The following is a 13,299-nucleotide window of genomic DNA, read 5'->3' as shown; positions in this document are numbered from 1 at the left end:
GGTTGCCCCGTCACTCCGAGGCCCCTGCGGTCGATCGACACGGTCACGGCTCTTCTCTGTCCTGGCACCGCAGTGGTGGAATGAACTGCCCACTGATGTCAGGACAGCAGAGTCGCTGCCCATCTTTCGGCGCAGGCTCAAAACTCATCTCTTCAAGAAGTACTACAACAATCCTCCCTCCTAAGCACTTATTGTATTTTATTGCACTGTACTTTAGATTGCTATTCCTTGCACTTTGCCTTCAGCACTAGATTATGCTCTTAGTCACTTGTTTTAGAAAGAAGATGCACTTAGTTCTGGCAAGTAGTAGTACATTGGCTTTTCCTACATTAAATGCAATTGTTAGTTGCTTTGGATAAAAGCGTCTGCTAAATGACTAATGTAATGAGTCATTGCTGCATGGCATTATTTTTGTGCCAAAATGCTGTGCGCGTGAAGGAATATGTTGATTGCACAAATGTGTTCAAGTGCAAGAATTCAAGTTCAAGAGATTTTATTTTTCCATATGCAACAAGTACATTGGAATTCTTGGTCTTCCACAACTGGCACACACTTTCTATTTATGACAACAATTGAATAAGAACACAGCTGCAAACAATTCTTAGGTTCATGAATTTGACTGAGACTTTTCTTAGGACTGTTCTTAGGAGGTTCTTAAGGAGAAATTTAAGAAAACACTTGATGAATGGATATAAGTGAATGAGGCCCCCTCTAACTGTCAGGGCTGGTTGGCAAATGACTAAAACGCACGGCTCAGGAGACAGCGGACGGTTTGCCCAGCAGGGCCTTTATTGGTGCAACAAAACAGTTCGGGGGCAAGGCGAAAATCTGAGTCAAAGTCACAGGTGGGGTCAGGCGATCGGTGTACGTAATCCAGTAAATATAATCCAAGGTCGAGGTCAGGGGCGAGGCAAGGGTCGAGGAATCCGTAGTATCAGTCCAGAGGTGGATAGACAGGCAAGAGGCACTGCACACCAGGTCTGGGGATAAACGGAAACACGATAAGAAACAAAACAAACACGACGGAAAAACACAACTAAGATAGGCTACGGACAGCAGTCAAAGTTGGCTAAATTAGCTAGCTACTTGCCACAGTAACGTTATGGGAAGATGAGCGTCAAGAAGACCAGGGTTCTTGTAGGTTGAGGTAGATTAGATGATTGAGACCCGGTGTGCAGAGCTCCGCCGTGAGCTCGTCAATCACCAAGATTGCGGCGTCGGAGGGCGCGCTGCGCGCGGGCTGAGGTAGGCTACTAGGTCTCTCGGGATCACTCTCCGGGGATGAGGTACTAGGTCTCTCGGGATCACTCTCTGGGGATGAGGTACTAGGTCTCTCGGGATCACTCTCCGGGGATGAGGAGCGCGAACGCGCCCCAGCTCCGGAGGCGGGGGGTGGGAATTCGGGATATCCCGAACGCCGCGGAACGGAGCCAGAACGGCGCACAACGCGTCCCTGCTGCGGAAGAGCTGGAGGGGATGAGTGTGGGAGCGGCGCCGTAACACTAACCCTAACCCTCAAAACAGCCATCTTAACTCCTAGGGCCAAATCCTCAAAAGGATTGTGCGGCTTTTGCAGCGGCAAAACCCGTGCAAATTATACAAAGCAATAGCATCCAATCCACAAAGCACATGCAAAGGGTGAAAAGTATTGCAAACTACACCGATGAGCAAATAGCTCATGGCTGCACAGTCTCATTTGAATGTATGCAAATTAGGCACAAATTAAAAATACCGCTTTTGAAAAGCTATTAATTGCTTAATAAGTGCGCACTCTCTCCTTCTGTCTCTTCTCAGAACTTGTGAGGTTTGAATGATATTGAATTTATATGGGATGATATTAAGGGCGGAACATACATAGAGAGGGATTTAAACAAGCTCAGCCAGCTGTGATGCACAGCAACAAACAGAACTGATATTTTCTGCAAAAAAGTGCGGTCTGTTGTTTTCATTATGAACCAATTTGTGTGCTGAAATAGGGACAACTCTACTAACGCTCTGATAAGGATTCCCAAATGTGATTTCTCTCAGTTGGGTATAGATCCCTTGCAGTTTGGCTGCATATCTGCACCTCGTAGGTGAGGACATTCAGCTCTCGGTCTGAAAATGTATATGTGTGCTTTCTCTCTGCCATTGTCGTGAATATTGTGTTCTTGGCACAAAGGCAATGTTTACCACATGGATAATTGCAATCGTAGGTGTAAAATGCACACAGGTGGAAAATTTGGGAGTGTTTTCCCATCATTAGAGCAAAATCTGCTGTGGATATCGTGCTGAACTGGAACAGATTGCCGTTGCAATTGCTGTGCAAAATATTGAGCTATTAGCAGGAGCAATCCATTACTTGTGGATTTGGGCCTTAGGAGTCCAACAGTAATGTAAAACTCAGCAGGTGTAAATAAAGTCTCTCACAGTAAGTTGAGATGTGGAGTAGGCTTGTTGGTGCGGTTGTGGCGGTGGGCGAGGGAGGATACAGCGTTGTGGTTTGTCAACGTGTTTCAGTTTCCTGTGAAGGAAATTTCCCCTGGTCACAGGAGAGAGGCGGCGCAGACCTCCGAGATGCTCCAGTTAAAGAGGCCTCTGTCTCTCCTCGCCTCTCGGTAGCTTCTCTCTCTCTCTCATTGTCCTCTCATCACATCGTCATTCGTCTGACTACAAGAGACTCATCTCTACCAGTGAGACCAGAGACGACACGACCGTTGTACGAACGCCACGCAACCATGGCCATGATAACCAGAGTGCTCCTGCTCCTCTCAGTCATTGCTTGTGTTGCCCTTGCCCAACGTGAGTGTTATGTAATTACGATATTACTATATTGTTTTCACTTTGTCATTGCTATGGTCTTGAAATATCATTACAGCCATCACTGTAATAGCTATGTTATTACTATGTTTGCTATTTACTACATTGTAGAACATTTTTTATGTTTCAATATGCAACTCAACTCAAATCAATGCAATAAAATGAAAAATGAAAAAATGCAATCTATAGAATATCAAACAATAAAGTATCTATCTATCTATCTGTCTGTCTGTCTGTCTGTCTATCTAACTGGCATTTCCATTAAATGCATACAGTATGAATCAATAACACATCCAAATTGTCATACAGATGTATTTGTTGTATATCACATTGCTCTGTAGGCGTGAGTTTTTAAAGGTCTGTTTTTAACCATGACTCCACCCACAGACTCTTCCATCCAGCATTGTCTCTGTAACCATGTCCGTGGCAGACTTCCGCCCCGCAGCCTCGGGAGAATTGTGGATATCCAGATCCATCCGGCTGACAACTCCTGTGATAAAGTGGAGGTCATGTAAGTCCATGTTACACTGATACTGTATGTATCAATCTATCTGTGTCTGTCTCTCCATCAGTAAGGAGGGAGTTGCAGTAGTCCAGGCAGGAGATTGTAGTGGTGGGATGATTCATTGTGTTGTAGTGGTGGGATGATTCATTCTGTTGTACTGGTGGGATGATTCATTCTGTTGTACTGGCGGGATGATTCATTGTTTTACACTGGTGGGATGATTTGATATCAGGTGAAGTAAATGTTTCCCATCTCTTTCCAGTATTAGTTTGAACACAGGATCAAACATAGTTCCGTACTGCCTGGATCCCAAGTCACTGGTGCTGAAGAAGCTTATGAAGTCTACATTGTGAGTAGATCACTGCACGCCTGATTACCTGTCTCTGGCTGTCTAGATGACATCCATGCTGCACCCAACAGTCGCAAAACTTCAATTTTTGTTGGAGAAAACCTGAAAATGTCTGCAAAGCTGAGCGAATAAGCAGTGAAATACATGTAGACCCAATCTCAAATCACCCCCTAAGTCCTCGCCCTATCCACTCCCCCTCCGTTTGAGCGTTCACGCCGAGCTTCGCCATGTTAAGGGCCGTCCCAAACCAATTAGCGCAGAGTGCGCTTGGAGTGCGAGTGGACTGTCAACCCCTTAAATAGCAAGCAAGCCTGCATCGGTGCAAGCTCCCGATAGCCGAAGCAGGAAGTGCACGTGCCAAAGAGATGCCGCAGGAAACCGCATATAAATAAAGTTCCGTCTTCCTACACTGTCAATTATTTTAGATTATTTTACAGCACTCAAACATTTGTTTTTCTCACACTGATTTCACTACCTCAAACAAAATTGCAGAATGTGGCATCAAAAGATAAAACCAACTAGGGCTGCGAGCAGCAGTGAGCATGCGTGGGGTGCGCGCCATTAAAGGGTGTGCTATTTCGGTGTTCAGTACTGAGAGAAACTTCCTGTCACCAGTAGGTGGCGCTCTAAGCATGACTCAATATCGAAGCATAGATGTGTTCAAGACGGTACCTTGATGAAGCGTGAGAAATGTTGTATAAATCGGACAATGTATGTAGGAGTTATGATGACTTCCTGCTTGACCTGTAGGCGGCGCTATAAGTATGACTCAATACTGACCTAGAGATGTGTTCACGACACGACCTTCATCAAGCGCATGGATGTATTATATAAACTGGATACAGCCACTCCATTCACTGGCCGCTATCAACAATGAAGCCCTATTGAACCGCGCCATCTTGGCAAAATTTGTAGTCATTTGACTATTTCCGGTGACTTTTGACTTGCGCAGTTGTGCTTTTCAGGCCTTCCGGTGACTTTTGACTTGCGCAGTTGAGCTTCTCTGGCCGACGCGCGTCCACGAAAAAGTTCACATTTATCTGAAATGTAGACGCGCGTTCCCGGCTCTCTCTGCTCTCCCCGCTTTGATTTAGCAATGAAAACCGGTTTGCATATTAACCTGTTTTTGTCAAATATATCAATTGGAGAAATTATTTTTTGATCCTGGCATCTTAGTTTTAACAGGTTAAATATAATTGAACATGTTTTGTTTGCTAGTAGATGGTATTCATTCCGTTCGCGATAACGTTATTGCAGCCAGGCTAAATTCCTCCAGGGAGTCAGTGACAGGCGAGTTGAAGAGCTTCACTCCCCGCCAGCAGGAGCATTGGCCGCGGCTACCGCATCTTGGATAACCCGCTGAGTTCCTGGCTGCTATTTCACATTCGCCCTTGATCAATCCCAATACCGATCCATGGTAACAATGAATCAATCGTTCAGATCAGATCGGAAGTGCTGCATGCATGTTACAACATCATTGTTAGCTTTATTAACATAACCATAGCCTACATTTATCTCTCTAACGTTAGGCTATCCATCTTACACCAGTCGGCCATTCAATAAATGGAAGCGGTGAACGCCAACGTTGACTGAAAACACCCAAACTCAGTGTATCGTTTCATCTTCATGCTACACATCAACTCCTTTACATTGTATGTGAATAAATTTGGTTATTTGGCAATTTGGTTTGGAAATGCTCCCTATTTCTGAGGTCCCAAGGTTGGTGAGTATGGCAAGCTATAAGCTATTAATACAAGCATACCGCTCAAAAAGGGCTTAATACATACAACAAACTGATCAGGCTAATCATTTTTTAATGAAAATGACCACAAGACAACCTCCTGTGCATAGTTGAAATGGTAGTGGGATACGGTGATAAACTGGAGTGATCATTTGACAGCAATTATTAGCCTTTTCCAGGAATGGACAGAAATGGGATATTTTTAGAATAACAGGAATTTATTCACATACAATGTAAAGGAGTTGATGTGTAGCATGAAGATGAAACGATACACTGAGTTTGGGTGTTTTCAGTCAACGTTGGCGTTGACCGCTTCCAGCTATCGAATGGCCGACTGGTGTAAGATGGATAGCCTAACGTTAGAGAGATAAATGTAGGCTATGGTTATGTTAATAAAGCTAACAATGATGTTGTAACATGCATGCAGCACTGCCGATCTGATCTGAACGATTGATTCATTATTACCATGGATCGGTATTGGGATTGATCAAGGGCGAGTGTGAAATAGCAGCCATGAACTCAGCGGGTTTTCCGAGATGCGGTAGCCGCGGCCAGAGCTCCTGCTGGCGGGGAGTGAAGCTCTTCAACTCGCCTGTCACTGACTCCCTGGAGGAATTTAGCCTGGCTGCAATAACGTTATCGCGAACGGAATGAATACCATCTACTAGCAAACAAAACATGTTCAATTATATTTAACCTGTTAAAACTAAGATGCCAGGATCAAAAAATAATTTCTCCAATTGATATATTTGACAAAAACAGGTTAATATGCAAGCCGGTTTTCATTGCTAAATCAAAGCGGGGAGAGCCGGGAACGTGCGTGGACGCGCGTCGGCCAGAGAAGCTCAACTGCGCAAGTCAAAAGTCACCGGAAATAGCCAAGTGACTACAAATCTAGCCAAGATGGCGCGGTTCAATAGGCCTTCACTTTAGATTTCGAATCCTGGGGGCTTGATCAAGCGTGAGCAATTTGGGGTAAATTGGATAATGTATGTAGGAGTTATGAGGACTTCCTGTAAGCAGTAGGTGGCGCTATAAGTATGACTCAATGCTGATGCACAGATGTCACATCATGTGTATTAATGATTGACCAAAATAAGCTCTCTACAAACCATGGTAGAGTGAGTAAGAGGACAATAACGTCTCCATCTAGTGGGCAAACAAGTCCATGCACCTGTATGGTCTAAAGTCTTATAATGAAAGTTGAAATACTGACATATCTAGCGCTATTAAACACCTCAAGCTCTACTCTCTGCGGATGTAGAAAGTACATGGTTTCCCTAGTAAACTTGTCTGACACTATACTGAGACAGCAAGCATAGTTTTGGATGTAAAAATCTAAATGTACTTGTCAATAGAAAAATGCATTGGAAAGGCGCCCCTTTTGTGGTGGATTATGGTACTACGGGGAGACTGACAGACTCACTCACGACATGACACTGTCCAACCTAAAACCCCCCCGTAGATTATCACCGTACCATTTATTGCATGGCCTTTTTTGCTTAATTTTAACATCATTATGTATTTTTGTCATAGAGAAAGTTAAAATCACTTGAGGTTCTTTTTATATTAACTATTTAAATCACGTATACCTTTTAATTCACTGCTTACTTTTGAGTTTTGGTCTAAAGTGTAAGCATTTTAGACCAAAAACTAGAAAGGGTGCTCAGAGAGCACAGGGCTCCGCCCATTAATGCATTTTGTTGGTGTAATCAAGTTGAAATGGTTAAACTCACTTCTCAGTATAAATATAGCACACGTGCAGCATTGAAGAGTAAGCTTTTTGGTGGTGTAACTGATAGTGGTTTTTATTAGAGGTGGTCATGTATGAACACAACTCAACATACTTGTGTACTTGTGTATTTTTTTCAATCAGCCATTACAGACAATAACAGAAGACATAAGTTACAAAACTATATACAGAAATTAAGTCCAGTGTTCATTCCTCTGGGAGGTAAAAAGGACACGCACTAGCCCAGTGTCCATGTCTCTGGGAGGGGTAGAAGGGCACTAGTCCTGTGTTCATGCCTCTGGGAGGGGTAGAGGGGCACTGCACTAGCCCAGTCTCCATGCCTCTGGGAGGGGTAGTGGGGCACTAGTTCAGTGTCCATGTCTCTTGGATGGGTTCTAAGTTGGCTTATGCTACATCCCTCCATTGAGTTTCGTAAAAATCATTCTGGTAGTTTTTGTACAATCCTGCTATGTAACGGATAATACAGTTTTTTTCTGTTTGCTTCAACACTCAAATTAAGAAGAACACATAGTTAGTGAAACCTGACACTCAAGGGCTAAGGCCTCAGCCCAGATGTGCAGGTAGCTTATGATTTACATGTAGGCTTATACCACAGGATCCAGGCTAAGAAATGTTAACTTTTCCTAATACAGTTTATCTGATTTGTTTTTCATGAATCAGATATGATTTTGTTTTACATGCACAGAAACATAAGACAATATTGGGCGTAACCAGCAACAACAAAAAGTTGATATCAAAAGCTGAACCCGGGTCAACATATTGCTAGACTGATACATTACCGCTCGGCCACCGGCAGTATAGTAAACCCTGCAGGAGAAGTAGACATAAAGGGAAGGAAACCGGCCCAAGTATGGCAAATGTTGTTTTCTTTTAATTAGTGTATCTGCCTAGTGATTCTGATCCGCACCAAAACGAACTTGGCCCATGCTACACCCCTCCACCGAGTTTCATGAAAATTGCTCTGGTAGTTTTTGTATAATCCTGCTATGTGACGAACGAATGAACAAACGAAATAACACACACGACTGAAAATATGCCCTCCGCCAGTGGTCGCTGGGCGGAGCCAAAAAGTGATGGGACTCTATAGATACATCTAAACTAGAAAAGCCCACTCCACTTAGACATTCAACAACTGTATCCTGTCTGCTGATGATGTACATCATGTGTGACTGTGCACTTGTTTGTTTGCAGATGGCGTGGAATGGGCATGTGCTTCCCTCCCCTCTCTATCTTTGACTGGAAAATGCGTATGAACTACTACTCAGAAGTGGAGTTGAACAGTAAATATAGGGGTCGGGAGGTTTGGTTGGGCTACAGCGTCAAACGGCTCCACTGGGTCATCTACCATCAACTATCAGATGATAAGGAAATGAATCCATTGTAATTTATGACAGCGGCTCCACTGCAGCCGTTGCGTTGCGTCCGACGTTAGAGAATTGCCGAGATTCATTTCTTGATTTTTGACGGTAGAATGTTGATGTTGACGCTGATGGCCTCAGTGGAGCCAAGGGGTTTGCCAGCTAGCAAACTTTTATGTGCAGACATTGTTGTTTGTTTGCCACAAAAGATTCAGTGTTTATGAGCTCATGATTCATATTCATTGGGATCTAAAAAATACAAAAGTCATTAGGCAAATCATAGGCCGTTGAAGATACTACAATACACTGTTTATCGAGATCCCTGGCAAGACTCTGGGTTCTTTTAAGACTCGTCTAAATACACTTATTTGGAAAGTGTTTTGTATGTAATGTCTTAACATTTCATACATTGACACCCAAATGTAAAGGAGAAACATGATTATGCCATTGAATATATATTTCAATGCTAATGTGAAAGGTAGAAAGATACAAGGAACAGGTGGTTTTCTTTGTCTCAATTTGCCCAGGGCCAGAATCCGGCAGTGATCCCCAGCCGCCCTCAGCAACAGGACTACCAGGCTCACCAACCACACACAGCCCACAGCTAGGTGAAACACCAGTGGTGGTCCACGCTGACCCCCGCCAACCCCAACCCCTGTCCTCACAGGAGAGGAACCCCAGCACAGCTACAGGTAATCCTCCACAGTATGTAGAACATGAGAGTTTTACATAGTGAAGTCCTTGTCTAGTCTAAAGACTGCGTTGGTGAGGGCAAGATGGCCCAAGTGTGCAACAAACAGGACTGTCCAGTCGGTAAGAACACATTCATATTATATTACTTACTGTAAAGGAACGGCATGAACACCTGTGTGATGGTTTTATTACTGACAACCCACACCTCCATTATTATGCAGAGTTATAATGTCTATATTTCTTTCTTTCAGATGGTTGTCTGTCCAACCCTTGCTTCGCTGGGTCCAGGTGCACTAGCTTCCCAGATGGCTCATGGAAGTGTGGTAGATGTCCACTGGGCTACACCGGAGACGGCATCACCTGCCAAGACATTGATGAGTGTAAGGAAGTCCCTGACGCCTGCTACGTCCAGAACGGAGTCCACCGCTGTGAGAACACCGAGCCCGGCTACAACTGCCTGCCATGCCCCCCTCGCTACTCCGGCCTTCAGCCCTTCGGAAGGGGACTGGAGCAAGCCACCGCTAAGAAACAGGTTAGCTTAGCCTTCCCTCGCAATCTAACGCAATACAGATGTATGGGGTTTGGTACTATTCATGCTAACGGGCTAGAATAACTTAACCCTGCCTATCTGCCTCTAGGTTTGCATACCTGGTATTTCCTGCAAGGATGGCAATCAAGACTGCAACAAGAACGCTAACTGTATCTACCTGGGCGTCTTCTCCGACTCCATGGTCCGCTGCGAGTGCAGGCCGGGGTACGCCGGGAACGGCTACATCTGTGGAGAAGACACTGACCTGGACGGCTGGCCCAACAACGAGCTAGGGTGTGTGGAGAACGCCACCTACCATTGCAAGAAGGTAGCCGGACCCCAGCCAAGCTCCCAGAAAAACAACAGACCACTTCATTTATCCTCTCCACTGTAGTTCTGCAAATGTTTCTCTAACTGTCCCCTTTGTGTTCTGACAGGATAACTGTCCCAGCCTGCCCAATTCCGGACAAGAAGACCACGACAAAGATGGCCTTGGTGACGCTTGCGACCATGATGATGATAACGATGGGATCGCTGATGACAGGGTGAGACATCGTAACTCTTACTCTCCCAGGGCTTGGTTTTCCACACTGAGACCAAACCTAGCAATTCAGTTAGACCTCGTTCCTCTGGGATGCAGGAATGCTAGTCTCTGCACATCCAACCAGAGAGAGTGGGAAAGTTAGGGAGAAAGCCAGTAGCAAATAAACTGCATAATATCTGAGTGGGTTGGGGTTCTAGCCAAGAACTCAGGGCAACATGGCTTCAAGCCCATCCCTTATATGGTGCATTGCAGGCTCGGTAGAAACCCAGTATCAGATTTAAACACAGACAAAGTCCATAAGACCTGAGGCCTACACACATTTTTCATGGGCATAACCCTTTCCTCATACAGTATCAAATGTCCTACACACATTTCTCATGGGCATAACCCTTTCCTCATACAGTATCAAATGTCAATACTTTGAAATTTTATCAAACTAATGGCATTTTCCATCTGGATCTAGGACAACTGCCCAAGGGTGTACAACCCAGCCCAGTATGACGCAGACAGAGATGATGTTGGTGACCGCTGTGACAACTGTGTGTTTGAGAGCAACCCTGACCAGATCGATACCGACAACAACGGGGAGGGTGACGCGTGCGCTATTGACATTGACGACGACGGTAAGAGACGATTTCACATCAACACCGGGCACTCTTAAGATTGTATATTCAGACTGAATAAAAGGTCCTATGATGTGCTGTTGGCTAATGTAAGATGTTTTTTCATTTGATAGGTATTCTGAATGAGAAAGACAACTGCCCCTATGTGTACAACTTGGACCAGAGAGACAGCGATTTTGACGGCGTAGGAGACCACTGCGACAATTGTCCTCTAGAGCATAACCCTGACCAGGTAGCTACACGCTCCATTACATAAGACCCTAAGTCCCTAAGGAACTTAGAGCTGACATAATAGGCCAATACATGCCCCCTCCCCACTCCCAGAACAGTGGATATAGACTGCACCTTTTCTCTGCTCTAATGAAAGACAGGAATGTGAGGTCTGGAAGAAAAACGAGTGTAAGGGCCCCCTTCCATCATTCATCCCCTTGTTTTGAACAGACATGAATGCATGTGTGTAGTCCTGCCAAGGTGTGAGGACACAGGATACTTGTTTAAGGGGACATAGCTAGCATTGGGGACATAGCTAGCATTCCTGAAGACAAGGGGCTACATTTAAGAATGGGGGGGTGAATAGCACCTCTCATATCGAGTGTGGTGAGATACAGGCAACTCTCTTCACCGCTGAAGTGAAGACAAGTGTTTCACAGTACGAGAATGTGTGCTTCAGAACACTAAAGGAATTCCGCCTTCCCACAGATTGACTCGGATTCCGACCGCGTGGGAGACAAGTGCGACAGCAACCAGGATATCGACGAGGACGGTCACCAGAACAACTTGGATAACTGTCCCGACATCCCCAACGCCAACCAGGCCGACCATGACAAAGATGGCAAGGGCGACGCTTGTGACCACGATGATGACAACGATGGCATTCCCGATGACAAGGACAACTGTAGGCTGGCTTTTAACCCTGACCAGCTGGACAGTGATGGTGAGTCACACTCTCCAGTTCCTGGTAAACAATGGCTATGTTGCACCATTCAATGGACCCACTGTACATAGAGAATGATTCATGAAATTGTTAAATATGCTGTCAGCAATCCATTGGCTCGAATATCAGAGTGGACACTTATTGTAAACTACCATGCATCACTTGACTTAGCTCAATCAAAGTCTTTAGCCTCCATGTCTAATTGCGTTTTCTCTCCCTTTCAGGTGACGGTCGTGGAGATGTTTGCAAAGACGACTTTGACCAGGACAACGTGCTGGACATCTACGATGTGTGCCCAGAGAACTTCGCCATCTCTGATACGGACTTCCGCAGGTTCCAAATGGTACCCCTGGACCCCAAGGGCACCTCGCAGATCGACCCCAACTGGGTGGTCCATCACCAGGGCAAAGAGCTGGTCCAGACCGTCAACTGCGACCCCGGCATTGCTGTTGGTAAGTAGAATATCAACGGCTTCTAGAGATCTAAAGAAAACCCAAGAAAAACTGAATTCAGTGTGTAGTGAACTTCCACACACAAGCCTTGACCCATTCTCTTTGCCGTCCAGGTTATGATGAGTTCAACGCCGTGGATTTCAGCGGAACCTTCTTCATCAACACGGACAGGGACGACGACTACGTGGGCTTCGTTTTCGGCTACCAGTCCAGCTCCAGGTTCTACGCAGCGACCTGGAAGCAGATTACACAGACCTACTGGTCCCACACCCCTACCAGAGCTCAGGGCTACTCTGGCCTGTCCATCAAAGTGGTCAACTCCACCACTGGCTCCGGAGAGCACCTGAGGAATGCCCTGTGGCACACTGGAGACACTGCCGGACAGGTAAGCTCAGTTTCCCAGAATCCCAAGTGGCAACTGTGAGATCTGACAGATTTTGACTTTGAAAGGGGATTTTTCTCATCATGTTTTTGCGATTGATTTTCGCAGGTGCGTACTCTGTGGCACGACCCTAAGAACATCGGCTGGAAGGACTACACCGCCTACAGATGGCAGCTGATTCACAGGCCCAAGACTGGACTCATCAGGTGAGACTCAGATTCCATTGAGCTCTCAAACACTAAAATCATTTCAATAACTCTCGCTAGCTCTTGGCTTGATGCGCTGATGAGCTAATGGGATTCATACCTTCTTCCAGGGTGATGATGTATGAAGGCAAGAGAATCATGGCTGATTCTGGCAACATCTATGACAAGACATACGCCGGTGGAAGACTAGGCCTCTACGTCTTCTCTCAGGAGATGGTGTACTTCTCAGACCTCAAATACGAATGCAGAGGTAAGACATGGATGATACGGGCAGAATGATCCCGCAAAAAAAAAAACTGCCAGACTGATTTTAATGAAACTCGGTGGAAAGGTGTAGCATGTGCCACTTTAAAACCCCTTAAATTTTGGAGTGGATCTGAATCACAGGTCAGGTCCACGGGCCGCCCAAAACACAGCTGGACTGGCCATTC

General features: G+C 45.4%; 1 protein-coding gene across 1 annotated transcript; it reads left to right on the top strand.

The window, feature by feature from the left end:
• Positions 1 to 1,353: 1,353 nt before the first annotated feature.
• LOC311317554 (thrombospondin-1-like) lies at positions 1,354 to 13,147 on the top strand (the record flags this gene model as incomplete). Its single annotated transcript, XM_084448628.1, has 12 exons — positions 1,354 to 1,482; positions 9,255 to 9,318; positions 9,450 to 9,730; positions 9,837 to 10,055; positions 10,165 to 10,272; positions 10,735 to 10,894; positions 11,008 to 11,126; positions 11,594 to 11,828; positions 12,053 to 12,280; positions 12,394 to 12,665; positions 12,771 to 12,868; positions 12,979 to 13,147. 12 exons carry the CDS (start codon positions 1,354 to 1,356, stop codon positions 13,145 to 13,147), a joined length of 2,082 nt encoding a protein of 693 aa, XP_084304754.1.
• Between the last annotated feature and the right edge of the window lie 152 nt (positions 13,148 to 13,299).

This window comes from Borostomias antarcticus (assembly GCF_949987555.1).
Source record: "Borostomias antarcticus genome assembly, chromosome: 14".
NCBI lineage: Eukaryota > Metazoa > Chordata > Actinopteri > Stomiiformes > Stomiidae > Borostomias > Borostomias antarcticus.
Note: the sequence above shows the minus strand (reverse complement) of the source record. Positions and strands in the feature narration are given on the sequence as shown.